The following is a 26878-nucleotide window of genomic DNA, read 5'->3' as shown; positions in this document are numbered from 1 at the left end:
GGAAAGGAGGAGAAACATCAAATCCATGTGGAAGTCAGCAGATGGAGGGGAAAAATTGGAGGTTCCTCCTAATCCAAAGCATTCCATGATTTTAATGTGCTGGGCTGGGGCAGGCAGGGAGAGTGTGGGAATTAACCCCGTGCAGGTGATGTGGAATTGTGCTGCTTTCCCAGCTGGAATTGCAGGGAGACAGGGAATGACTGCTGGCCTTCAAGTGATTTTTCAGGCAGAAAAAATCAGGAATTTTAGGAAGAAGGGCTTTAACAGAGAAAGGGAGAAGTGAGCACAGGGGAGGGTAACGGGATGGGGCTGTTGGGGGTTGATGTCTTGCCTGACTTCATTTCCAGACTGGAAACCTGCTCCTCTACCAGGGAAAGGCCGGGATGGTTTCCCGGGAAAGCCGAGGCCGGGACTGTTCCCCGGGAAAGCCGAGGCCGGGACGGTTTCACGGGAAAGCCGGGGCCGGGATGGTTCCCCGGGAAAGCCGGGGCCGGGACTGTTCCCCGGGAAAACCGGGGCCGGGATGGTTCCCCGGGAAAGCCGAGGCCGGGACGGTTCCCCGGGAAAAGCCGAGGCCGGGACGGTTCCCCGGGAAAGCAGCTCCGGGCAGGCTGAACTCAGCCCCGGCTGCCCCAATCCCAGCGGCGATTCTGGAGCGCTCGGAGCCGAACGGAGCCCTGGCCGGAGGGTCTGGGGAGAGCAGAGCCGGGAGCGCCCCGGCACCGGCGGGGAGGGAGCCGGGACGGGAAGGAAGAACCGGGAGAGAATCGGGATGAGGGGGAAGAGCCGAACAGGCCGAGAGGAGCCCAGACCGAGCGGGACGAGCATGGATGGGGAAGGAATAGCTGGGATCGAGCGGGAGGAGCGGGGACGAGGCGGGACGATCCCGGACAGAGCGGGAGGGGGCGGAACCGGGCCGGAGGAGCCGGGATCGAGCGGGAGGAGCCGGGGCCGGGCGGGAGGAGCCAGAACCGGGAGGGAGGAGCCGGAGCCGGGGCCGGGCGGGAGGAGCCAGAACCGGGCGGGAGGAGCCGGGGCCGGGCGGGAGGAGCCGGGGCCGGGCGGGAGGAGCCGGGATCGAGCGGGAGGAGCCGGGGCCGGGCGGGAGGAGCCGGGGCCGGGAGGGAGGAGCCAGAACCGGGCGCAGGCGCCGCTCCGGCATCCGCTGCTCGGCCGGGCCTGGCGGTGAGTGCGCGGGGGAGCCCGGACGGGGCGGCCGGAGCCGGGGGGACACCGGGGGGCGGGAGCGGGGGCGCGGCGGGTCCGGGGGGCGGGGATGGGGGCGATGGGCGGCTCGGGGGTGAGGATGGCGGTGATGATGAGGATGATGGTGGTGGTGATGGTGATGGTGGTGGGGACAGGAGGCAGCACGTGGCGCTGGGAGAAGGTGGGGGCAGGGGGATGCAGAGAGCGGGATGGGGGCTGGGGATGCGCAGGGCTGGGGGATTTGGGGATGCCCAGGGCTGGGGGATAGCGGGGTGCAGACGGAGCCAGCAGAGGGGCGGGTGAGATTTGTAGGGGGTGCTGGGCACCCATGGGCGGGGGTTGGCGGCTGTCCCTTCCTCCATGTGTGTCCCTGTCCCTCCACGTGTGCCCCCGTCCCTGTCCCTCCAGCTGTGTCCCTGTCCCTCCCTCCATGTGCGTTCCTGTCGTCCATGTGCCCCTGTCCTTCCAGCTGTGTCTCTGTCCCTCCCTCCATGCCTCCCTGTCCCTCCCTTCATGTGTCCTTCCCTCCAGGTGTGTCCCTGTCCCTCCATTGTGTCCCTGTCCGCCGGCAGGCTGTCCCTGTCCCTCCAGGTGTGTCCCTGTCCCTCCAGGTGTGTCCCTGTCCCTCCAGGTGTGTCCCTGTCCCCCGGCAGGCTGTCCCCTGGCACTGTGCCCCATGGATGGCGTTTTCCTGTCGCCCAGCGAGGATGAGTTCGTGGGCAGGATCGTGGAGGAGCTGGAGCACTTCCTGGAGCAGGGCCAGCACCACCGGTGGGTCCCCAAGCTGTCCCTGAGCGCGGGCAGCCCCCGGGGCACGGCAGCACCAGGCACACCTGGGCACCTGGGCTCGTGCTTTGCCTCGTTGTTCTGGGGTGAAAGCAGCAGCTTTTGGGCTCTGGCTGTGTAGCCCCAGGTGCTGGGGTGGGTGGGGGATCCCCTCCCCTGGTCACACCTTCAGGCAGGGTTTGGTGGCCATTGGTGGCTTTCAGCAGCCACTGCTGGTCCTGGCTTCACCCAGAGCTGGTCCCACCCTGTGACCTCTGGAGCCCTTGGGGTGGCCAAGCCCGGGGGGCTGGACAGGAGCAGGGGTGGCACTGCTGAGCTGAGCTCCTGCCAGCCTCTCGTGACCTTAAATGTTTGTTTCAGTGCTTTTTATTTTAATAAAATTTTTGGCAGAGAAATTCCCTGTGCCATTGTCAAACACTCGGGGACAAACCAGGTGACAGCAGTGACATTGAACATGGAGTTCATTTCTCCATCCTTGGTTTAGTCCTGGAGTTCATTTCTCCATTCTTGGTTTATTCCTAGAGTTCATTTCTCCATTCTTGATTTAGTCCTGGAGTTCATTTCTCCATCCTTGGTTCATTCCTGGAGTTTTTATTTCTCCATCCTTGGTTCATTCCTGGAGTTTTTATTTCTCCATTCTTGGTTTATTCCTGGAGTTCATTTCTCCATTCTTGGTTTATTCCTGGAGTTCATTTCTCCATTCTTGGTTTCCATGTGGGAAATGGATTTGAGGAGGAATTTTAAAGTTTGTTAGAAGGTTTATGCAGTTTATATTTGTATATAATTTTGAGATAAATATTGATTTAGAAATGTTACAGAATAATTGATAGATATTGTGGGGAGGGAAATGGAATTGGACTCAGCCTGGGAGGGAGGGAGGGAGGGGTCAGTAGCTGCTCTCTGCTGGTGCTTCCCAGCCTGTCCCATGTGGATGCAGCAGGAAGGAGAGCCCAGACCAAGGCTGGGTCAGGCATTCCCAGCCTGCCCACACTCCAATTTATGTGTAAATCTGCAAACGTGAGAAGTCATTTCTGCTTTTAATACCTCCAAGTCCTGCCTGCCTTTTTTCTGGTTTGAATCCCGTGCTGGGAATGACTCGGGGATGAGGTTGTGACGTTTCCCACCGTTCCCATCCCCTCCTGCACGCTCCTGACGCCCTGAGCCCTCTCTCCTTCCAGAGTGCTCCTGTTCCCACCCCTGTCCAGCCGCCTCAGGTACCTGATCCACCGCACTGTGGAGAGCATGGAACTGCTGAGCAGCTTCTCGGTGGGAGAGGGCTGGAGGAGGAGGACAGTCATCTGTCACTCGGCTGTCAGGTGAGCTGTGCTCCCTTGGGTCCGGGCTGACAGCCACCAAAATCCTGGAGTGGTCTGGGGGGGACCTGAAACTCATCCTGGTGCCACCCCTTATCACCTCCTGGGGACACCTCCCACTGTCCCAGGCTGCTCCAAGCCCCATCCAGCCTGGCCATGGGCACTGCCAGGGATCCAGGAGCAGCCACAGCTGCTCTGGAATTCCATCCCAGCCCCTCAGCCCTCCCAGTATCCCATCCATCCCTGCCCTCTGGCACTGGGAGCCACTCCCTGTGTCCTGTCCCTCCATCCCTTGTCCCCAGTCCCTCTCCAGCTCTCCTGGAGCCTCTTCAGGCTCTGGAAAGGGCTCTGAGCTCTCCTGGAGCATTCCCAGCTCTCCCAGCCTGGCTCCAGAGGGGCTCCAGCCCTCGGATCAGGCACAGTCACTGTGTCCCATTTGGGTTCTCCATTGCCAATGGCACCTCCCAAGGATTTCCCTTTGGGAATTTAATGCTTCTCCTCCTTTTCCCCTGGGCTCCCCCTGCTCCCCTCTCACCATCCCCTCCTTCTCAGGCTTCCCACCGAGACCTCGAGCGAGCAGAGAGCCGGGACCAACCCCGCCCGTGCGCAGCGCCCGCCGCAGCCCTGGGGCCGGGGGGGCCGGGGGGCCCGGCCACGCCATCCAGGGGGGGACACCTATGGGGACAGTCCCCGCGCCACCGTGGGCTCAGGCAGGATCACCAGGCCGCCCCGGAGGAAGCCGGAGAGAGCGCTGTACGTGCCCAGGGGGAGCCGCAAAAAGGAGAACTGGAGGGAGCGGGAGAGCCCCGGGGACGGGGACGCGGCTCCAGGAGGTGAAAACTGCCCCAGGAATTCCAGCCGGGAGCAGCAGGACCAGGGCAGGGCTGGAGGCAGCCCTGGGAAGCAGCAGGAGCCCGAGGGTGTCCCGGGAAAAGGCGGCGCTGAGCATCCTCTGTGTGCTGGGAAGGAGCCACCCCCGGGGAATGGCAGCGATCCCTGGGAGCAGGGGAGTCGGGGTGGAGACTGTGCCCACTGCCCGGGGTCTGCACACGGCAAACAGCCCCCCGAGGCCGGGCAGGAGGAGCTGAGCCCTGGCAGTGCCATCGTTCCAGGACAGGAGCCAAACCCTGGCAGTGCCATCGTTCTGAGCCCTGGCAGTGCCATCGTTCCAGGGCAGGAGGAGCCGAGCCCTGGCAGTGCCATCGTTCCAGGACAGGAGCCAAACCCTGGCAGTGCCATCGTTCTGAGCCCTGGCAGTGCCATCGTTCCAGGGCAGGAGGAGCCGAGCCCTGGCAGTGCCATCGTTCCAGGACAGGAGCCAAGCCCTGGCAGTGCCATCGTTCTGAGCCCTGGCAGTGCCATCGATCCAGGGCAGGAGCTGAGCCCTGGCAGTGCCATCGATCCAGAGGGCAGCGAGCTCCAGGAGCTGCAGGAGGAGAAGGAATCCAGCCGGGATCCTGGAGGGGCAGAGTGTGGGAGGAGCTCTGTGCCATTGGAACACCACGGGGGCAGCAGGACAGCCCTGCCCGTGACAGCCCCAGGTGTGACAGCCCCAGGTGTGACAGCCCTGCCTATGACAGCCCCAGGTGTGACAGCCCTGCCTGTGACCGACCCAGGTGTGACCGACCCAGGTGTGACAGCCCTGCCTGTGACAGACCCAGCCATGACAGACCAACCTGTGCCAGCCCCAGCTGTGCCAGCCCCCCCAGAGCTGCCATCCCAGCCCCTGCAGAGCAGCCAGAGCCAGGCTCCCCGTGCCCTGCAGGATTCCCAGGCTGTGCCCACCCAGGGCAGCCCCAGCGCTGGGCAGGTGGAGCAGAAGGTTCTGGAAGGCCCAGCCGAGGCTCTGGCTGCCCCTGAGCTGCTCCTGAGGGGAGATCCGGGGTGGATCCATGGCAGGAAGGAGGAGGAGGAGGACGAGGAAGGCTCAGGAGTGGCCGAGGCGCTGCGGAGGGGACTGGATGTGGCTGCAGGGGACAGAGAGGGGACGAGGCAGAGCGGCCTCGAGGACGACTGCACGGCAGAGCTGCTGGCAGAGGTGATTCAGGGCAAAACCTGGGGCAGAACCTGGGCAGAGAGGGGAGGGAGGCGCTCCCCGGGAGGGGGTTCCATGTCCTGGGGGTGCAGCTGGGGCTGCAGTGGCCCAGGTGAGGTCTGGGCTCTGAGGGGCTGTGGGAATGGGGCCTTGGGTTTGGTTTTTTGGTTTTGTTTTTGAGTGACAGGACTAGCTTTGGTCTCCTTAAAAAGGAAATGAGCCCAGAAGTTTCTCTCCTGGATTAGGTGAAAAAGACATTTCATAGCACCTGGAGGTCTTCACCTTCCATTTAAAGATTGCTAAGTGGACAGGAATCAAAAAGTCCTGCCTAGACAATTCACTAGAAAATGAAGAGAACAAAGTAACTGATCACTTTTGTGAGGTGTTTTACCAGGAACGAGAACCTCTCACACCTAAATCAGTTTTTCTCTGTAAAGAGTTTTGTTATTTTGTCTTTTTTAAAGCTTTTTGTGTCCAGCACTTCAGCAGAAGCCATCCTGCTGATTTTATACCAGGGTAGCTGAGCTGGGTGTGGAATAAACCTTTAAAAATTTGTGAGACCCAGCTCAAAGAAACTCCAGTTTCAAAGGGGTGAAACTTGAGCCTGGCTTATTGTTTAATCCTGGGTTTGGGTCTCCCCAGATCGTTGGGAATCTGACGGTGAAGGAGATCAGCGTGGAGAGGATCAGCGTGGATTGCTCTGGCTGCGGGGAGCCCCAGCTCAGCCAGGGACACCTGGGCCACGTCACCGAGATCTACGACTTCCCCCCGACGCTGCGCACCGAGGACCTGCTGGGGATCTTCTCCGAGTTCCTGTGAGTGCCAGCAGGGCAGGGGCACCTAGGCCTGGCTTTGGCTGGGGATCTTCTCCGAGTTCCTGTGAGTGCCAGCAGGGCAGGAACACCTAGGCCTGGCTTTGCCTGGGGATCTTCTCTGAGTTCAGTGAGTGCCAGCAGGGCAGGGACACGGCTAGCCTGGGCTGCACCTAGGCCTGGCTTTGGCTGGGGATCTTCTCCGAGTTCAGTGAGTGCCAGCAGGGCAGGGACACCTAGGCCTGGCTTTGCCTGGGGATCTTCTCTGAGTTCAGTGAGTGCCCACAGGGCAGGGGCACGGCTAGCCTGGGCTGCACCTAGGCCTGGCTTTGCCTGGGGATCTTCTCTGAGTTCAGTGAGTGCCCACAGGGCAGGGGCACGGCTAGCCTGGGCTGCACCTAGGCCTGGCTTTGGCTGGGGATCTTCTCTGAGTTCAGTGAGTGCCAGCAGGGCAGGGACACCTAGGCCTGGCTTTGGCTGGGGATCTTCTCCGAGTTCAGTGAGTGCCCACAGGGCAGGGGCACGGCCAGCCTGGGCTGCTCCCAGCTCTGCCTTGGGCTTCACCTCCCTCTCTCTGTGTGCCTCACAGGGGCTTTTCCTGCAGCTTAGTCCTGGCTTAAAGCCCAGCTTTACTCCTGGGCTGTGGCACCCAATTCTGAGTTTTGATTTCACCTTCCTTTCTCTGTGTGCCTCAGAGGCTTTTCCTGCAGTTTAAGCTTGGTTTAAAGCCCAGCTTTACTCCACATTTCTGGCACCCAAATTCTGGATTTCAGTTTCACCTTCCCCTCTCTCTGTGCCTCAAAGGCTTTTCCTGCAGTTTAAGCCCGGTTTAAAGCTCGGTGTTACTCCACGTTTGTGGCACCCAAATTCTAAATTTTAATTTCACCTTCCCCTTTTTGTGTTCCTCAAAAACTTTTCCTGCAGTTTAGGCCTGGTTTAAAGCCCAGCTTTGCTCCTGGGCTGTGGCACCCAAATTCTGAGTTTGGCTTCACCTTCCCCTCTCTGTGTGCTTTAAAGGAGCTTTTCCTGCAGTTTAGGCCTGGCTTAAAACCCAGTTTTACTCCACATTTCTGGCACCCAAATTCTGAGTTTTTCACCTTCCCCTCTCTGTGTGCCTCAAAGGCTTTTCCTGCAGCTTAGTCCTGGTTTAAAGCCCAGCTTTGCTCCTGGGCTGTGGCACCCAATTCTAAGGTTGGGTTCACCTTCCCCTCTCTCTGTGCCTGAAAGGCTTTTCTTCTAGCTTAGTCCTGGTTTAAAGCCCAGCTTTGCTCCACATTTCTGGCACCCAATTCTGGATTTCAGTTTCACCTTCCCCTCTCTGTGTGCCTCAAAGGCTTTTTCTGCAGTTTAGTCCTGGTTTAAAGCCCAGCTTTGCTCCTGGGCTGTGGCACCCAATCCTAAGGTTGGGTTCACCTTCCCCTCTCTCTGTGCCTGAAAGGCTTTTCCTGCAGTTTAGGCCTGGTTTAAAGCCCAGCTTTCCCCCAGGGCCGTGGCACCCCGTTCTCCCCAGCCTGGCTCCATCCAGGGCCTTTTTTGGAGAGTTTTGGTTGGCAGTTTCCGAGGGAAGGGCTCAGCCCTGGGGGGAAACGGGAAATCCCGGGATGAGCTCGGCTTAGAGGCAGAGCTGGGTCCAGCTCTGAGTTCCTTTCCCTCTTTTCCTCTCCTGGCATAATTCCTGGATTGGATGGGAAAAGTCCCTCCTCAGATCCCTTCAATTAAACCGAATAAATTATATTTTATAATGAAATTATTCTTTAAAATTGAATTTTAAATCATTCTTCACTGAGGGCAGAGCTGAGTTCTCCTGTTTTCCTCCCCCTCTCTTGGGATAATTCCTGGATTAGATGTGAAAATTCCTTCTCCAGATCAATTAAACCAAACAAATAAATCAATTATATCTTAAATTTATTTAAACTTTTATTTAAATTTATATTTAAATTATTATTTTAAACTATATTAAATAATTTTTCACTGAGGGCAGAGCTGAGTTCTCCTGTTTTCCTCCCCCTCTCTTGGGATAATTCCTGGATTAGATGTGAAAATTCCCTCTCCAGATTAATTAAACCAAATAAATAAATCAATTATATGTTAAATTTATATTTAAATTCTTATTTTAAACTATATTTTAAATAATTCTTCAGTGAGGAAGAATAATATAAAATATAGCTTTTAATAAGAGCTGAGTTCCTCTCTTGGGATAATTCCTGGATTAGATGGGAAAATTCCTTCTCCAGATGAATTAAACCAAATAAATAAATCAATTACATGTTACATTTATTTAAATTTATATTTAAATTATTATTTTAAACGATATTTTAAATAATTCTTCACTGAGGGCAGAGCTGAGTTCCTTTCTTGGGATAATTCCTGGATTAGATGGGAAAATTCCCTCTACAGAGGAATTAAACCAAATAAATAAATGAATTACATGCTAAATTTATTTAAATTTATATTTAAATTATTATTTTAAACTATATTTTAAATAATTCTTCAGTGATGGCAGAGCTGAGTTCCTGTCTTGGATAATTCCTGGAATAGATGGGAAAATTCCTTCTCTAGATCAATTAAAGCAAATAAATTACATTTTAAATTTATTTAAATTTAAATTTATTTAAATTTATATTTAATTTCTTATTTTAAACTATATTTTAAATCATTCTTCACTGATGGCGGATCTGAGTTCTTCTCCTGTTTTCCTCCCCCTCTCTTGGGATAATTCCTGGATTCCTTGTGAAAATTCCCTCTCCAGTTCAATTAAACCAAATAAATAAATCAGTTACATGTTAAATTTATTTAAATTTATTTAATTTTATATTTAAATTATTATTTTAACACTATTTTTTAAGTAATTCTTCAGTGAGGGCAGAGCTGAGTTCCTGTCTTGGGATAATTCCTGGATTAGATGGGAGAATTCCCTCTACAAATCCCTTCAATTAAAGCAAATTAATTACATTTAAAAAATGTATTTTAAATTTTTATTTTAAACTATATTTTAAATAATTCTTCACTGATGGCAGATCTGAGTTCCTCTCTTGGGATAGTTCCTGGATTGGATGGGAAATTTCCCTCTCCAGATCAATGAAACCAAATCAGTGACATTTTAAATTGATATTGAAGTTATTCTTTAAAACTGAGAGAATGATTTTGATGGAATGATTTAAATTTCTGTTTCAATAATGTTGAAACGATTCTTCCTGCCCTGAGCTCTCAGATTTCCTTTCCCCTGTCTGGGGTGAGGCAGGGCTGGAGGAGGGATCAGTGGGGCAGGCAGTGGATATTTGCAATTCCTGCTCCCAATTCCCATTTCCATCGATTCTTTGGGAGATTTCACCTCAAAATCACCTCAAAAATCCCTTGGGTTTTATTTTCATGCTTGGGAAACCCTTCAGAAATATCAATATTTTGGTGCTGGAAGCCAATCCCAGAAGGTGAGGCTTTGAGAGGAGAATTTGGGAGACTTTCACCTTGTGAAGAAAACACATTTAATGACATTTTTTCTTCTTTTCCTGCTCTTTCCTTGTTTAAAATGGGAATAACGATTTGGGAAATCCCAAAACCCCTGGGGCTGCTGGGATTCCCTGGGGCTGCTGGGATTCCCTGGGGCTGCTGGGATTCCCTGGGGCTGGATTCCCTGGGGCTGGATTCCCTGGGCTGGATTCCCTGGGATTGGATTCCCTGGGGCTGGATTCCCTGGGGCTGGATTCCCTGGGCTGGATTCCCTGGGGCTTCTGGGATTCCCTGGGGCTTCTGGGATTCCCTGGGGCTGGATTCCCTGGGGCTGGATTCCCTGGGGCTGGATTCCCTGGGGCTGGATTCCCTGGGGCTTCTGGGATTCCCTGGGGCTTCTGGGATTCCCTGGGGCTGGATTCCCTGGGGCTGCTGGGATTCCCTGGGGCTGGATTCCCTGGGGCTGGATTCCCTGGGGCTGCTGGGATTCCCTGGGGCTGGATTCCCTGGGGCTGCTGGGATTCCCTGGGGCTGGATTCCCTGGGGCTGGATTCCCTGGGGTTGGATTCACTGGGGCTGCTGGGATTCCCTGGGGCTGGATTCCCTGGGGCTGGATTCCCTGGGGCTGCTGGGATTCCCTGGGGCTGGATTCCCTGGGGCTGCTGGGATTCCCTGGGGCTGGATTCCCTGGGGCTGGATTCACTGGGGCTTCTGGGAATCCCTGGGGCTGGATTCCCTGGGATTAGATTCCCTGGGGCTGCTGGGATTCCCTGGGGCTGCTGGGATTCCCTGGGGCTGCTGGGATTCCCTGGGGCTGGATTCCCTGGGGCTGGATTCCCTGGGGCTGGATTCCCTGGGATTGGATTCCCTGGGGCTGATGGGATTCCCTGGGGCTGGATTCCCTGGGGCTGGATTCCCTGGGGCTGCTGGGATTCCCTGGGATTGGATTCCCTGGGCTGGATTCCCTGGGATTGGATTCCCTGGGCTGGATTCCCTGGGGCTGGATTCCCTGGGGCTGCTGGGATTCCCTGGGATTGGATTCCCTGGGCTGGATTCCCTGGGATTGGATTCCCTGGGCTGGATTCCCTGGGGCTGCTGGGATTCCCTGGGGCTGCTGGGATTCCCTGGGGCTGCTGGGATTCCCTGGGATTGGATTCCCTGGGCTGGATTCCTTGGGGCTGGATTCCTTGGGGCTGGATTCCCTGGGGCTGGATTCCCTGGGATTGGATTCCCTGGGATTGGATTCCCTGGGCTGGATTCCCTGGGGCTGGATTCCCTGGGGCTGGATTCCCTGGGCTGGATTCCCTGGGATTGGATTCCCTGGGATTGGATTCCCTGGGGCTGCTGGGATTCCCTGGGGCTGGATTCCCTGGGGCTGGATTCCCTGGGATTGGATTCCCTGGGCTGGATTCCCTGGGGCTGGATTCCCTGGGATTGGATTCCTTGGGGCTGGATTCCCTGGGATTGGATTCCCTGGGATTGGATTCCCTGGGATTGGATTCCCTGGGGCTGGATTCCCTGGGGCTGGATTCCCTGGGGCTGGATTCCCTGGGATTGGATTCCCTGGGCTGGATTCCCTGGGATTGGATTCCCTGGGCTGGATTCCCTGCCCAGTGATTCCTTTTGCTCTCTGTCCCTGCAGCGAGGGCGGGTTCCGGATCCAGTGGGTGGATGAGACTCACGCCCTGGGCATCTTCAGCAGCCTCTCCTCAGGTGGGGGAAACTGAGGCACACCCAGCTCCACCCTGGGCCTCAACTGCTCAGCTCTGGGATTGGTTTGAGAGCATTGTAGCTTTATTTGTATTGTGTTTTTATTTTTATTTTTAATTTTATTTTTAATTTTATTTTTATTTTTAATTTTTATTTGTATTGTAATTTTTATTTTCTTGTATTTTTATTGTATTATTCATTTATTTTAATTTCATTTATTTTTATTTAATTTATTTTATTTTGTTTTATCTTAATTTATTTTATTTTTATTTTTTATTTATTTTTATTGTATTTTTAGTTTATTTTAATTTCATTTATTTTAATTTATTTAATTTTATTTTTTATTTCTTTTTAAAACTTACTTTATTTTATTTTAGTTTATTTTTATTTTTATTGAATTTTTCGTTTATTTTAATTTCATTTATTTAATTTAATTTACTTTAATTTATTTAATTTTATTTTTTATTTCTTTTTAAAATTTACTTTATTTTATTTTAGTTTATTTTTATTTTTATTGAATTTTTAGTTTATTTTAATTTCATTTTTTAAATTTCATTTATTTTAATTTGTTTAATTTTATTTTTTATTTCTTTTTAAAATTTACTTTATTTTATTTTATTTTTGTTTAATTTTTATAGTATCTTTAGTTTATTTTAATTGCATTTATTTTAATTTCATTTATTTTTATTTATTTAATTTTATTTATTTATTTATTTTAAAAATTTATTTTATTTTATTTTTAGTTTATTTTTATTGTATTTTTAGGTTATTTTAATTTCATTTATTTTAATGTAGTTTATTTTTATTTAGTTTATTTGAATTTATTTTAATTTCTTTTATTTTCTATTTATTTAATTTTTTTAAATTTTATTTTTATTGTATTTTTAGTTTATTTTAATTTCATTTATTTTATTTTGTGCTATTTTGTGCTTATTTTTCTGCTTTTTTTCTGGTTTTTTGTGCTTTCTTTGGGGGTTTTGGGTTTTTTTTGTGTTTTTTTAATGGGGTTTTTTTGATGGGAGCTCTTTGAAGAGTTCTGTGGTAGGAATGAGGGCTGGATTTGGGGATTTGGGGATTTGGGGTTTTGCTCTGCAGGCTGTTGTTTATGTTTCCCTCACTCAAAGCCCAGCCCTCTGTCTCACCTCAGCTCAGTGTGCACAGAGGAGGCACCAAAAGTCCCCATTTCAAAGAGGTTTTTGAGCTGTTTTGCCCAATGAACTCTCGGGATGGATTTGATTTCCACCTCCCTCCCAGTAACTCCCCGTTTGTCTGTCCCCCCCTGCCCTGGGGCTCTTTCTGGTGAGCCCGCTGTGCCCCAGCACTGCAGGAAATGGAGCAGGGGGGGACAGGAGGAGATCAGACAGGGCACCAAGTCCTCCTGCTTGTCTCCTGCCCACCCCACACCAACAACCCCAAACTCTTCCACACTCAGCTTCTTCCACACCAACAACCCCAAACTCTTCCACACTCAGCTTCTTCCACACCAAAAACCCCAAACTCTTCCACACTCAGCTTCTTCCACACCAAAAACCCCAAACTCTTCCACACTCAGCTTCTTCCACACCAACAACCCCAAACTCTTCCACACTCAGCTTCTTCCACACCAAAAACCCCAAACTCTTCCACACTCAGCTTCTTCCACACCAAAAACCCCAAACTCTTCCACACTCAACTTCTTCCACACCAACAACCCCAAACTCTTCCACACCAAAAACCCCAAACTCTTCCACACTCAACTTCTTCCACACCAAAAACCCCAAACTCTTCCACACTCAGCTTCTTCCACACCAAAAACCCCAAACTTTTCCACACTCAACTTTTTCCTCCTCACTCAACTTCTTCCACACCAAAAACCCCAAACTTTTTCCATCCTAAACATTATTTTTCCATACTGAACTTTCTCTTCCACCCTGAACTTTTTTCCACACTAAACTTTTTCTTCCATTCCAAAAACTTTTTCCACACTAAAAACTTTTTCCTCCACACTAAACATTTTTTCCATACTGAACTTTCTTTTCCACACTAAACTTTTCCCTCCATACTAAGCATTTTTCCACACTAATTTGTTTTCCATGCTAAAACTTTTTCTTCCATGCTAAACTTCTTTTCCCTCCATTCTAAACTTTTCCTTCCATCCTAAACTTTTCCTTCCATGCTAAACTTTTTCCATACTAAACATTTTTTTTTCCACACTGAAGTTTTTCCTCCATACTGAATTTCTCTTCCACCCTAAACTTTTTCCTCCATCCTAAACTTTTTCCATACTGACCTTTTTCTTCCACACTAAACTTTTTTCCACATTAAACGTTCTTTTCCTCCATCCCAAACTTTTTCTTCCATATTAAACTTTTTCCTCCATCCTAAACTTTTCCCTCCATTCTAAACCTTTTCTCCCATCCTAAACTTTCTCTTCCACACTGAACTTTTTTCCACACTAAACCTTTTCTTCCAATCTAAAAACTTTTTCCCCACTAAAGTTTTTTCTCCATCCTAAACTTCCACACTAAACTTTTTCTTCCATTCTAAACTTTTTTTTTCCATTCTCTTTTCCTCCACACTAAACTTTCTCTTCCACTCTAAACTTTTTCCATCCTAAACATTTTTTTCCACACTGAACTTCTTCTTCCATGCTAAAAACTTTTTCCATCCTAAAGCTTTTCCTCCATGCTGAACTTCTTCTTCCATACCAAACCTTTTTTTCCACATTAAACTTTTTCTTCCATCTAAACTTTTTTTTCCACACTAAACTTTTTCCATCCTAAACTTTCTCTTCCACTCTCAACTTTTTCTTCCATTCCAAAAACTTTTCCCATGCTAAAAACTTTTTCCTCCACAATAAAGAAGTTTTTCCTCCACACTAAACTTCTTCCATACTAAACTTTTTTTTCCACATTAAACTTCTTCTTCCATCTAAACTTTTTCCATCCTAAACATTTTTTCCACACTGAACTTCTTCCATATTAAAAACTTTTTCCATCCTAAACTTTCTTTTCCACACTAAACTTTTTCTTCCATGCTAAACTTCTTTTTCCTCCATTCTAAACCTTTTCTTCCATCCTGAACTTTCTCTTCCACACTGAACTTTTTCTTCCATCCTAAAAACTTGTTCCAAAATAAAATCTTTTTCCTCCACAATTAAGAAGTTTTTCCCCCACACTAAACTTTTTTTCCATCCTAAACTTTTTCTCTCATACTTAAGTTTTTCCTCCATACTAATCTTCTTCTTCCATACTAAACCTTCTTTTCCACACTAAACTTTTTCACATTAAACTTTTTCTTCCATCCTAAACATTTTTTCCACACTGAACTTCTTCTTTCATACTAAAAACTTTTTCCATCCTAAACCTTTTCCTCCATCCTAAACTTTCTCTTCCACACTGAACTTTTTTTCCATACTTAAGTTTTTCCTCCATGCTGAACTTCTTCCACACTAAACCTTTTTTCCACATTTAACTTTTTCCATCCTAAACTTTCTCTTCCACACTAAACTTTTTTTTCCATACTTAAGTTTTTCCTCCATCCTAAACTTCTTCTTCCCCACTAAACCTTCTTTTCCACATTTAACTTTTTCTTCCATCCTGAACTTTTTCCACACTAAAAACCCCAAACTTTTTCCTCCATACTAAACATTTTTTTCCACACTGAACTTTTTCTTCCATCCTAAAAACTTGTTCCAAAATAAAATCTTTTTCCTCCACAATTAAGAAGTTTTTCCCCCACACTAAACTTTTTTCCATCCTAAACTTTTTCTCTCATACTTAAGTTTTTCCTCCATACTAATCTTCTTCTTCCATACTAAACCTTCTTTTCCACACTAAACTTTTTCCACATTAAACTTTTTCTTTCATCCTAAACCTTTTTTTCCACACTGAACTTCTTCTTCCATACTAAAAACTTTTTCCATCCTAAACCTTTTCCTCCATCCTAAATTTCTCTTCCACACTGAACTTTTTTTCCATACATAAGTTTTTCCTCCATGCTGAACTTCTTCTTCCCCACTAAACCTTCTTTTCCACATTTAACTTTTTCTTCCATCCTGAACTTTTTCCACACTAAAAACCCCAAACTTTTTCCTCCATACTAAACGTTTTTTTCCACACTGAACTTTTTCTTCCATTATAAAAACTTGTTCCATACTAAAATCTTTTTCCTCCACACTAAAGAAGTTTTTCCTCCACACTAAACTTTTTTTCATCCTAAACTTTTTCTCTCATACTTAAGTTTTTCCTCCATTCTAAACTTTTTTTCCACATTAAACTTTTTCTTCCATCTTGAACTTTTTCCACTTTAAACTTTTTTCCCATCTTAAACTTTTTTTCCACACAAAACTTTTCCCTCCACACTAAACTTTTCCTTCCATGCTAAACTTTTCCTTCCATCCTAAACTTTTCCTTCCATGCTAAACTTTTTCCATACTAAACATTTTTCTTCCACCCTAAACTTTTTCCTCCATCCTAAACTTTTTCCATACTGACCTTTTTCTTCCACACTAAACTTTTTTCCACATTTAACTTTCTTTTCCTCCATCTCAAACTTTTTCTTCCATATTAACCTTTTTCCTCCATCCTAAACTTTTTCCTCCATTCTAAACTTTTATTTCCATGTTAAACTTTTTCCTCCACTCTAAACTTCTTTTTCCTCCATGCTAAACTTTTTCCTCCATCCTGAACTTTTTCCACACTAAACTTCTTCCATCCTGAACTTTTTCTTCCATCCTAAACTTCTTTTTCCTTACTAAACTTTCCCATCCTAAACTTCTTTTTCCATCCTAAACTTTTCCCTCCATACTAAACGTTTTTTTCCATGCTAAACTTTTATTTCCATTTTAAACTTTTCCCTCCACACTAAACTCCTTTTTCCTCCATCCTGAACTTTTTCTTCCATCCTAAACTTCTTTTCCCATCCTGAACTTTTCCCTCCATGCTAAACTTTTCTTTCCATACTAAACTGGTTTTCCATACTAAATTCCTTCCACCCCAGACTTCTTTCCCACCCTGACCCCAATTTCTCACCCTGTGCTGAGCTCCCCCCCAGCCCATCTCACACTCACAGTTCCCGTTCATCCCAAAGCCTTGGCAGCTCTCCCCAGGGATGGGGGCTAAAAGCAGCGATCTCCTGGGGGTCAGGACATCTCAGGGCAGGCAGAGCAGTCTGCCCTGGGCTGCAGCACTCCCGGGGTGCATTCTGGGGTTCATTCCTGCCCTTTGTGTCCCTGCAGCCTCGCAGGCCCTGGGCCGCCGCTACCCCTGCCTGAAGATCCGGCCGCTGCTGCACGCCAGCCGCCAGGCCAAGGTCAAGGCCCTGCAGAGACCCAGTGAGGCACAGCCCCTGAGCCCCCAGCCCTGGAACTCCCTAAACCCCCTTCAACCCCCCTGGAACTCCGTAAACCCACCCCAAATCCCCTGGAACTCCCTAAACCCACCCCAAATCCCCTGGAACTCCCTAAACCCCCTTCAGTCCCCCTGGAACTCCCTGACCCACCCCAAATCCCCTGGAACTCCCTAAACCCACCTCAAATCCCCCTGGAACTCCCTATCCCCCTGGAACTCCCTAACCCACCCCAAATCCACTGGAACTCCCTAAACCCACCCCAAATCCCCCTAGAACTCCCTAAACCCACCTCAAATCCCCTGGAACTCCCTAAACCCACCTCAAATCCCCCTGGAACTCCCTAAACCCTCCCCAAATCCCCCTGGATCTCCCTAAACCCACCCCAAATCCCCCTGGAACTCCCTAAACCCACCCCAAATCCCCTGGAACTCCCTAACCCACCCCAAATCCCCCTGGAACTCCCTAACCCACCCCAAATCCCTGGAACTCCCTAACCCACCCCAGATCTCCCTGGAACTCCCTAAACCCACCCCAAATCCCTGGAACTCCCTAAACCCATCTCAAATCCCCTGGAACTCCCTAAACCCCCTTCAATCCCCCTAGAATTACCTAAACCCACCCCAAATCACCTGGAACTCCCTAACCCACCCCAAATCCCTGGAACTCCCTAAACCCACCCCAAATCCCCCTGGAACTCCCTGAACCCATCCCAAATCCCTGGAACTCCCTAAACCCACCCCAAATTCCCTGGAACTCCCTAAACCCACCCCAAATCCCCCTGGAACTCCCTGAACCCATCCCAAATCCCCCTGGAACTCTCTAAACCCACCCCAAATCCCCCTGGAACTCCCTAACCCACCCCAAATCCCCCTGGAACTCCCTAACCCACCCCAAATCCCTGGAACTCCCTAACCCACCCCAAATCCCCCTGGAACTCCCTAACCCACCCCAAATCCCCCTGGAACTCCCTAAACCCACCCCAAATCCCCTGGAACTCCCTAAACCCACCCCAAATCCCTGGAACTCCCTAAACCCATCTCAAATCCCCTGGAACTCCCTAAACCCACCCCAAATCCCCCTGGAAATCCCTAAACCCCCCCAATCCCCCTGGAATTCCCTAAACCCACCCCAAATCCCCTGGAACTCCCTAACCCACCCCAAATCCCCTGGAACTCCCTAACCCATCCCAAATCCCCCAGGAACTCCCTAAACCCCCTTCAATCCCCCTGGAACTCCCTAAACCCACTCCAAATCCCCTGGAATTCCCTAAACCCACCCCAAATCCCCTGGAACTCCCTAAACCCACCCCCAAATCCCCCTGGAACTCCCTAAACCCACCTCAAATCCCCCAGGAACTCCCTAAACCCCCTTCAATCCCCCTGGAACTCCCTAAACCCACCCCAATCCCCCTGGAATTCCCTAAACCCATCCCCCTTCTCCTGCATTTCCCCCATCCCACTGCAATTTCCCTGGAATTCCCTAAACCCCCCCCAGTCTCCTGGAATTCCCTAAATCCACCCCAATTCTCCTGGATTTCCCTAAACCCACCCCACTTCTTCTCCTGGAATTCCCTAAACCCACCCAAACCCCCTGGAATTCCCTAACCCCCCCTGGAATTCCCCTGGGATTCCCTAACCCCCCCATTCCTGCCTTTCCCCCCTCCCCTCCTCCTGCCTTTCCCTCTCCTCGTGGTCCCCCTGACAAACTCCTGAGGAATTTCAGGACCAATCATTTTCCCTTCTGGTTTGGTTTTGATGGATTCCCTGGCACTGAGCTGTGCTGTGGAATTCTGCTGGAGTTCAGATTTAATTTAATTTCATTTTTTTGTTTTGGGTGTAATTTGCTGCTCTTTGGGGCAGCTGGAAGGGGAAGGGTTGAGCTGGAATTGGGATTTTTTGGGCTTTAAATCCCCCCAGGAATTTTCTCTTCCCTCTCCCCCTGGCCATCCAAAGGAGACAAACCCAATCTTGTGGTTGGCAGAATTTTATTCAGGAAGGAGAAATGGTGAAGCTGAGCCGAGAACATCAATTGATTGATTATTGATGATTGATTATTGATGATTGATTGATTTTGTTGCCTTTCAATCACATGGATCAGGTCCAGTTGCCACAGGAAAGCAAAGCCACCGACCTCAGCAGCAGCAGAGGCTCTGAGCCAACAATTCCTGGCTTTCCCCAGCTCACTGCAGTCAGGATAAATCAGTAAAATTCCCAAAGAAAATTCCAGTTTTGATCTTCACAGGGACCAATTCCTGAGGTTCAGCACTGCTGGATTTAAAGGAAAGACCCAAAAATTTGGTTTATTTGCATCTCCCCTTCATCTGTTTTCTCATTTATTCACTCTTCTGAATCAGGTTAAATTCAAATGCAATTATTTTTAATTAATTATTTATTATCAATTAATAATCCAACATAAATTCTGTTGCTACCCAGTTTCAATTGATAATTTTACAAACACAAATTTGGATTTTAATTAGCTGACAGTGTCTCTTTTAAATTTTTTTTTTAATTTTTTTTTTTTCCCTTAATGAATGAAATTTCTGGAAAAACCAAACCAAGTTGCTGAGTAGATAACAACTTCAGATTGATGAAGGATTAATTAATTAATCCCCAAATCCCAATTTTGGTGGAATTTTGGTGGATTTCCTTGCTGATGGAATTGCAGCAATCCAAGAAATGGAGGGCACTGACCAAGGGGCTTCCCAAATGATCTGAAATATTCAAATTTCATTTAAAATGCAGATTTATTCTTTATTTTCCAAGGATTTGGGCAGCTGGTTTTGAGGAGTTCCAATTGGAGAAATGGATAAATTGCCTTGGGTTTTTCCAGGTTTGGAAAGGGATTGGGAATGTTGGGAATTTTTGGGAATTTTGCCAGGAATAATTCCTGGAAGAGGACAGGGAACAATTTTCCCACAGAGCAGAAGAGCCCTGAACCTTTCTGGTGACCAAACAAGTGGAAAAACTGGAATTCCATCATCTGAACAACAAAAAAACCCCAATTTATCCACCCAGCCAGCAAGATTGGCTGTCCAAAACCGAGGGAAAAAAGCTGATTTTGGGGATTTAACCAGGAATTTCTCCCTGAGCACGCCCCAGGTGGGGAAATAATTGAAATTATTTTAATTTCCCCCCAGAGCTGCTGCAGCTGGGCAAGGAGAGGCCGCAGACAGACACGGCCGTGGCCAGGAGACTCGTGTCCCACGCCCTGGGCTGGAGGCAGCGGCAGCAGGAGCCCCCAGGGAGTGAAGAATTCCAGGCAGAATCCTTGGAATGATCCCAAAAACCCCCCAGGGCTGTGGGAGGAGCGGGGCTGTGCTGGGAAATGCCTGCAGAGCAGGGGGGCCTGCAGGGACGTTGGGAATGGGAATTTGTGATTTTTTTGGGTTTTTGTGGAGCCCTGGAAGTGCTGGAATTTCATCTGGGGCGGCTGCAGGAACGAGGGGGTTTCTTCATTCCCTATTCCTGCTCTGTTTTCCAACCAAAACCAGGCATGGATAAGGAAATTGGGATTTTTGGGACCAGAATTCCCGAGGCAAGGGCGGGAGTTGAGAGATCTGTTCCGAGTTTGTTGTGGTGTTGCTGTTCAGAGATCCCAGGAAACTGACAGGCAGCGAATCCAAGTTCTGGGGAGTTTTTCCTTATTTGCAGAGTATCAAAACCCTGTTGGTGAGGAAAGTTGGGATCTGCTCATTAGGGGAAAAAACCTCTGGAATTTGCCTGTGCTGGGTTCAAAATGAGCTCCCAGCCCCATCCCAGGCTCTGCTCCTGCTCCAGTCTGGAATTCTGAGGAAAAACTGGAATTTTCCAATTGCCAGGAGTTCAAACCCTTGGCCAGCCGCCCTCTGGAGCACTGGAGGAACAACAAATATTGGAAATATTTCTGCATTTTGGGGATTTGGGGGAAGTTTGGGATTCCCTGTGGGATCAGCTGGAATTCCAGGTAACTCTGATGGTAGGAGAGGGGGGAAAACCCCCAAACTTCCAGGAATGGGGAGGAGAAAATCCACCAAGCGCTCCTGAAGTGATTTATTTTGTTGTTTTCCCAGGGAAAAGGTTTTTATTGGAGCTCTGTAGCAAAGTGTGTCCTCAGAGAACCGGGAATTCCCACGGGAGCAGATCCCTGGGGGTGAGGGGCAGGAATTCCCTCTGCAAGGGGCACAAGGATCATCCATCCTTGGGAAAAAAGTTGGAATCTCCAGGCAGGAGAGGATTCTTGGATGGGCACGGCAGCTGGAGGGGAGAGGATCCCTGAGGGATGGGAATTCCCAGCCCGGGGCCTCATCCCTGGGGATCTGCTGAGTTCTGGGTCACTCCAGGGAGCTTGGGTTCCCTGGGAGATTCCCTGGGAGATTCCAGGTGAAATTCCCTGTGAAATTGAAATTCCTTGTGAAATTCTCTGTGAAATTCTCTTTGAAATTGAAATTCCCTGTGAAATTCCATATGAAATTCTCTTTGAAATTGAAATTCCCTGTGAGGATTCTATGTGAAATTCCTTGTGAAATTGGAATTCCCTGTGGAATTTCATATGAAATTCCCTGTGAAATTCCATATGAAATTCCCAGTGGAATTCTCTTTGAAATTGCAATTCCATATTAAATTCCCTGTGAAATTAAAATTCCCTGTGAGGATTCCATATGAAATTCCCTGTGAAATTAAAATTCCCTGTGAGGATTCTATATGAAATTCCCTGTGAAATTGAAATTCTCTGTGAAATTCCATATGAAATTGAAATTCCCTCTGAGGACTCCATGTGAAATTCTCTTTGAAATTGAAATTCCATATTAAATTCCCTTTGGAATTCTCTTTGAAATTGAAATTCCTTGTGAAATTCCATATGAAATTCTATATGAAATTGAAATTCCCTGTGAGGATTCCATGTGAAATTCCCTGTGAAATTTCATATGAAATTCTCTTTGAAATTGAAATTCCATATGAAATTCCCTGTGAAAATGAAATTCCCTGTGAGGATTCTATATGAAATTCCTTGTGAAATTGAAATTCCATGTGAAATTCTCTTTGAAATTGAAATTCCATATTCCATATGAAATTCCCTGTGAAATTGAAATTCCATATTAAATTCTCTGTGAAATTCTCTTTGAAATTGAAATTCTATATGAAATTCCCTGTGAAATTGAAATTCCCTGTGAAATTCCATATGGAATTCTCTTTGAAATTGAAATTCCATATGAAATTCCATATTAAATTCCCTGTGAAATTGAAATTCCCTGTGAGGATTCTATATGAAATTCCCTGTGAAATTGAAATTCCATATTAAATTCTCGGTGAAATTCCATATGAAATTGAAATTCCCTCTGAGGATTCCATGTGAAATTCTCTTTGAAATTGAAATTCCATATTAAATTCCCTTTGGAATTCTCTTTGAAATTGAAATTCCTTGTGAAATTCCATATGAAATTCTATATGAAATTGAAATTCCCTGTGAGGATTCCATGTGAAATTCCCTGTGAAATTGAAATTCCCTGTGGGATTCCCTGTGGGATTCCCCGTTCCGCGCTCGCTCCCCTCCGGGCCGTGGCCGCCGCTGGATCCGAGGTTTCACTGCAGGATTAAATTCAGCTTTTGGCTGTTCTGCTCACAAAGAGCTGCTCCTTTTCCTGTTTTCCTGTTTTCCTGTTTTCCTGTTTTCCTGTTTTCCTGTTTTCCTGTTTTCCTGTTTTGTTTTTCCTTTTAAATTTTCCCTTTCCTTCTGTTGGCTAACCTGGAGCCGGTGCTGAGGGGGAGTGCAGGAGGCAGCAGCACCAGCAGGCACTGGGAGTGGAGAAGAGCTGAGAATTCCCAAGGAATTTGGGAAAGGAAGGACAAAGGCACTTTGGGGTGGCTGGCAGCCAGCCTGAGGCGAGGAGCGCTGCAGAATGTGGGAGAAGCCTTTGGAATGGTGCAGGGCTGGAGCTGAGCAGAGCTGGAATTGCAGGAGGCGCCGAGGGGGGGCCTGAGCACCTGAACTGGGGAGGGAGAGGATTCTTCAGGAATTCCGAGTCTGGTGGAGGCTCCTGGGGTGCAGTGGTTCGGGAAGGGCCGGAGCAGGAGTCCTGGCTTCCTTAAATTAGTGGGAATTCTACCGGGCAGAGACGGCGTTGTTTGTGAGTCCCCTGGGGTGGTCGAACTTCTGCTCCGTCTCCTCGCTGAAGGAACCGCCTGGAGAGGCCACGGGGAGAGCAGGGGGTCAGCAGGAGAGGGAGAACACCTGGGAACACTGGGAGAGCTTGGGAATGACCCTTGGGAACACTGGGAGAGCAGGGGGAGAATCCCTGGGGTCACCAGGAGAGCAGGGGGTCAGCAGGAGAGGGAAAACACCTGGGAACACTGGGAGAGCTTGGGAATGACCCTTGGGAACACTGGGAAAACACCTGGGAACACTGGGAGAGCATGGGAATGACCCTTGGGAACACTGGGAAAACACCTGGGAACACTGGGAGAGCTTGGGAATGACCCTTGGGAACACTGGGAAAACCCTTGGGAACACCAGGAGAGGGAAAACCACCTGGGAACACTGGGAGAGGGAATAACCCTTGGGAGCACTGGGAGAGCAGGGGGTGAGCAGGAGAGGGAAAAACACCTGGGAACACTGGGAGAGCCCTTGGGAACACTTGGAGGGCATGGGAATAACCCTTGGGAGCACCAGGAGAGGGAAAAACCCTTGGAAAATGGTGAGAGAATGGGGAAAATCCTTGGGATCACTGAGAGAGGGAAAAACACCTGGGAACACTTAGAGAGCAGGGGTAAAACCCTTGGGAACACTGGGAGAGGGAAAAAGCTTTGGGAACATGGGGCAAAACCCTTGGGATCACCAGGAGATCATGGGAAAAACACTTGGGAATACCTGGAAAACCCTTGGGAACACTGGGAGAGCTTGGGAATAACCCTTGGGAACACTGGGAGAGGGAAAAAGCCTTGGAACATGGGGAGAGCATGGGGAAAACCCTTGGGATCACCAGGAGAGCAAGGGGTGAGCAGGAGAGGGAAAAACACCTGGGAACACTGGGAGAGGGAAAAACACTCGGGATCACAGGGAGAGCACAGGAAAAGCCCTTGGGAACACCAGGAGAGCATGGGAAAAACACTGGAACATGAGGAGTACATGGGGAAAAACCCTTGGGAACATCAAGAGGCAGGGGGTGAGCAGGAGCTGGGAAAAACAGTTGGGAATACTGGGAGAGGATGGGAAAAACCCTTGGGCACATGGGGAGAGGGAAAAACCCTTGGGATCACTGGGAGAGAGCACAGGGAAAACACTTGGGACCACCAGGAGAGGGAAAAACACCTGGGAACATGGGGAGAGTGTGGGAAAAACCCTTGGGATCACCGAGAGAACATGGGAAAACCACTTGGGAACATTGGGAAAGTGCAGGGTGAGCAGGGAAAAACACTTGGGAACACGGGGAGAGCGCAGGGAAAAACACCTGGGAACATGGGGAAAGCATGGGGAAAAACCCTTGGGAACACTGGGAGAGCACAGGATGAGCAGTGAAAAACACTTGGGAACACCAGGAGAGCATGGAAAAACCCTTGGGATCACAGGGACAGCACAGGGAAAACACTTGGGAACATGGGGAAAGCATGGGGAAAAACCCTTGGGATCACCAAGAGAGGGAAAAACCCTTGGGATCACCAGGAGAGGGAAAAACCCTTGGGAACACTGGGAGAGCATGGAAAAACCCCTTGGGAACACAGGGACAGCACAGGGAAAACACTTGGGAACATGGGGAAAGCATGGGGGAAAACCCTTGGGATCACCAAGAGAGGGGAAAACCCTTGGGAACATGGGAAGAGCCTGGAAAAAACCCTTGGGAACACAGGGAGAGCACAGGGAAAACACTTGGGAATACCAGGAGAGGGAAAAGCACTTGGGAACACCAGGACAACGTGGGAAAAACGCTTGGGAGTGTTGGGAAAGTGCAGGGTGAGCAGGGAAAAACCCTTGGGGTCACCAGGAGAGGGGAAAACCCTTGGGAACATGGGAAGAGCATGGAAAAAACCCTTGGGAACATGGGGAGAGCATGGGGGAAACCCTTGGGAACACCAGGAGAGGGGAAAACCCTTGGGAACACTGGGAGAGGGAAAAGCACTCGGGAACATCCGGGTTGGGTGGAACCAGCGCCCTGGAAATGAAGGGCTGAAAGGTTTGGGTTAATTAAACGAAGTGTTAATTAAATCTTGCCCTGACTGGCACAGCCAGGAGTCCCCAGGAGGGCTGGATGTGGATTTGTGAGACTGAATTCCCCAAATTTCGCTGGTTTGGTGCTTAAAAAATAAAGTGAGGCCCCGCAAGGCCTGTGAGGGTGCGAGGGCTCTGCTCGGAACCAGAGCCCAGCCCTGATTTCTCTCTAATTAGCAGAAAGTGAAAGTTAAAACTTTTATTTTTAACCAGCAATATCTCCCAGCTCAGCTGCAATGGGCTGGAACGGGTTTCACTTTCCTGAGCCGGGTCACAGTCTGAAATGTGACACACAAGACCAGAATTGTCTGCTAAAATCCCAACAAAATAATGAGAAAAACCTGGATTTTTTTTTTTTTTTCCAGGAAAAACATTCCTTGAAGGAGGGAATTTTCAAAGCTGGTTTTATTTGGAGCTGGGCAGGGAGTTGTGTAAATTCATTTTCTGTGGTAAAAGCAGCCCAAGGAAATTCCATTTTCCATGGTTTTGACAATGGAATCAGCCAAATTTAAATTAGTTTGGCTTTGATATTTCCACGACCGAAAAGAAAAATAGCAAATGATAATATTTTAAATTCTTCCAAGAAAACAGAGATTTCCCTGACTTTCCAGGGACTTTTCAGTTCCTGCCTGGCACAGCAGGAATTCTCTTTCCCACTGCTTTGTTTGTTTCCCAAGAGAAGCTTCGTGACCCAATGAGATCCCAGCTTGGCAAAATCATTTCATTTGGGGAAAGAAGGAATTTCCCAGGACTCTGGGATTGCACCAGAGCTTTTCAAGGAGGGGGAAAACAGTGAATTCCTGGTCTGAGAGGAATCCTTGGAGATTCCAGGGGGATGCAGCCCTCACCTATGTGGCAGTTGTACATCCAGATGCGCTGCCCGTCGTAGCGGCTCCGGCATTTCATGACGTTGTTGGAATAATCCGACTCTGCCACCTCGTAGTTGGGGTTGATCACCACCTGGGAGGGGTGGAGGGACAGGGGTGGAGTGGTTGGAACGGGGGGTTGGCAGAATCAGTTGGTTTTTAAAGCTTTTTTTTAGCAAAAAAATGAAAATTGGATTTGTTTCGTAAAGGGAAAGGAAAGAGTGGAATAAAGGCAGGTCAGGGAATAAAGGCTCAGTCAGGGAATCTGGGATGGTTGGGGTGGAAGGACCTGAAATCCCACCCAGAGCCACCCCTGCCATGGCAGGGACACCTCCACTGCCCCAGGGGCTCCAGCCTGGCCTTGGGCACTGCCAGGATCCAGGGTCAGCCCCAGCTCCCTGGGAATTCCATCCCAGCCAGGAATTCCTTCCCCATCTCCCATCCATCCCTGCCCTCGGGCTGTGGGAGCCATTCCCTGTCCCTCCAGGCCCAGCCCATTCCCAGAGCCCAGGGCTGTTCCTGCAGCACCCACAGAGGGATGGGGAAATAAAATCAATCCTGGAATGGTTTGGGTGGGAAGGGACCTGAAATCCCACCCAGAGCCACCCCTGCCATGGCAGGGACACCTCCCTCTGTCCCAGGGGCTCCAGCCTGGCCTTGGGCACTGCCAGGATCCAGGGTCAGCCCCAGCTCCCTGGGAATTCCATCCCAGCCAGGAATTCCTTCCCCATCTCCCATCCATCCCTGCCCTCGGGCTGTGGGAGCCATTCCCTGTCCCTCCAGGCCCAGCCCATTCCCAGAGCCCAGGGCTGTTCCTGCAGCACCCACAGAGGGATGGGGAAATAAAATCAATCCTGGAATGGTTTGGGCTGGAAGGGACCTGAAATCCCACCCAGAGCCACCCCTGCCATGGCAGGGACACCTCCCTCTGCCCCAGGGGGCTCCAGCCTGGCCTTGGGCACTGCCAGGATCCAGGGGCAGCCACAGCTCCCTGGGAATTCCATCCCAGCCCCTCCCCACCCTCATTCCTTCCCAATATCCCACCCCAATCTCCCCTTTCCCAGTTTGAAGCCACTCCCTGTGTCCTGTCCCTCCATCCTTGTCCCCAGTCCCTCTCCAGCTCTCCTGGAGCCCTTCAGGCCCTGGAAGGGGCTCTGAGCTCTCCTGGATCCCTCCCTTCTCCAGGGGAGCATT

The 26878-nt window shown here is 49.2% G+C and overlaps 3 protein-coding genes across 19 annotated transcripts in view; 2 read left to right on the top strand and 1 right to left on the bottom strand.

The window, feature by feature from the left end:
• Nucleotides 1–1101: 1101 nt before the first annotated feature.
• Nucleotides 1102–22242, top strand: R3HCC1 (R3H domain and coiled-coil containing 1). Of its 11 annotated transcripts, none has more exons than XM_059870703.1 (9): nt 1102–1185; nt 1860–1977; nt 3171–3308; nt 3858–4414; nt 4451–5343; nt 5983–6155; nt 11242–11312; nt 16528–16601; nt 19777–22242. In XM_059870703.1, the coding sequence occupies exons 2-9, from the start codon at nt 1883–1885 to the stop codon at nt 20014–20016; spliced, it is 2241 nt and encodes a 746-aa protein (XP_059726686.1). In that variant the 5' UTR covers nt 1102–1185; nt 1860–1882; the 3' UTR covers nt 20017–22242. The 11 variants fall into 11 exon arrangements, with proteins under 11 accessions (XP_059726686.1, XP_059726688.1, XP_059726693.1 ...); XM_059870705.1 differs by having other exon boundaries at nt 3858–4418; nt 4479–5343; XM_059870710.1 differs by having other exon boundaries at nt 3858–4846; nt 4937–5343.
• LOXL2 (lysyl oxidase like 2) overlaps nt 18608–26878 on the bottom strand; it is a 70715-nt gene continuing 62444 nt past the window's right edge. For all 5 annotated transcript variants that reach the window (XM_059870693.1, XM_059870694.1, XM_059870696.1 and 2 more), the window contains 2 exons: nt 25667–25778; nt 18608–22798 (listed from right to left, as the gene is read on the bottom strand). In XM_059870693.1, the coding sequence (XP_059726676.1) occupies nt 22719–22798; nt 25667–25778 (192 nt within the window). In that variant the 3' untranslated portion in view covers nt 18608–22718. The remainder of the gene's footprint in view (nt 22799–25666; nt 25779–26878) is intronic.
• On the top strand, nt 23319–24963 carry LOC132340008 (uncharacterized). Of its 3 annotated transcripts, none has more exons than XM_059870713.1 (3): nt 23319–24063; nt 24202–24414; nt 24446–24963. In XM_059870713.1, the coding sequence occupies exons 1-3, from the start codon at nt 23319–23321 to the stop codon at nt 24565–24567; spliced, it is 1080 nt and encodes a 359-aa protein (XP_059726696.1). In that variant the 3' UTR covers nt 24568–24963. The 3 variants fall into 3 exon arrangements, with proteins under 3 accessions (XP_059726696.1, XP_059726695.1, XP_059726694.1); XM_059870712.1 differs by having other exon boundaries at nt 24640–24848; XM_059870711.1 differs by having other exon boundaries at nt 24202–24848.

This window comes from Haemorhous mexicanus, chromosome 30, assembly GCF_027477595.1.
Source record: "Haemorhous mexicanus isolate bHaeMex1 chromosome 30, bHaeMex1.pri, whole genome shotgun sequence".
Lineage (NCBI taxonomy): Eukaryota > Metazoa > Chordata > Aves > Passeriformes > Fringillidae > Haemorhous > Haemorhous mexicanus.
This window is presented reverse-complemented; position numbering and strand designations above follow the sequence as displayed.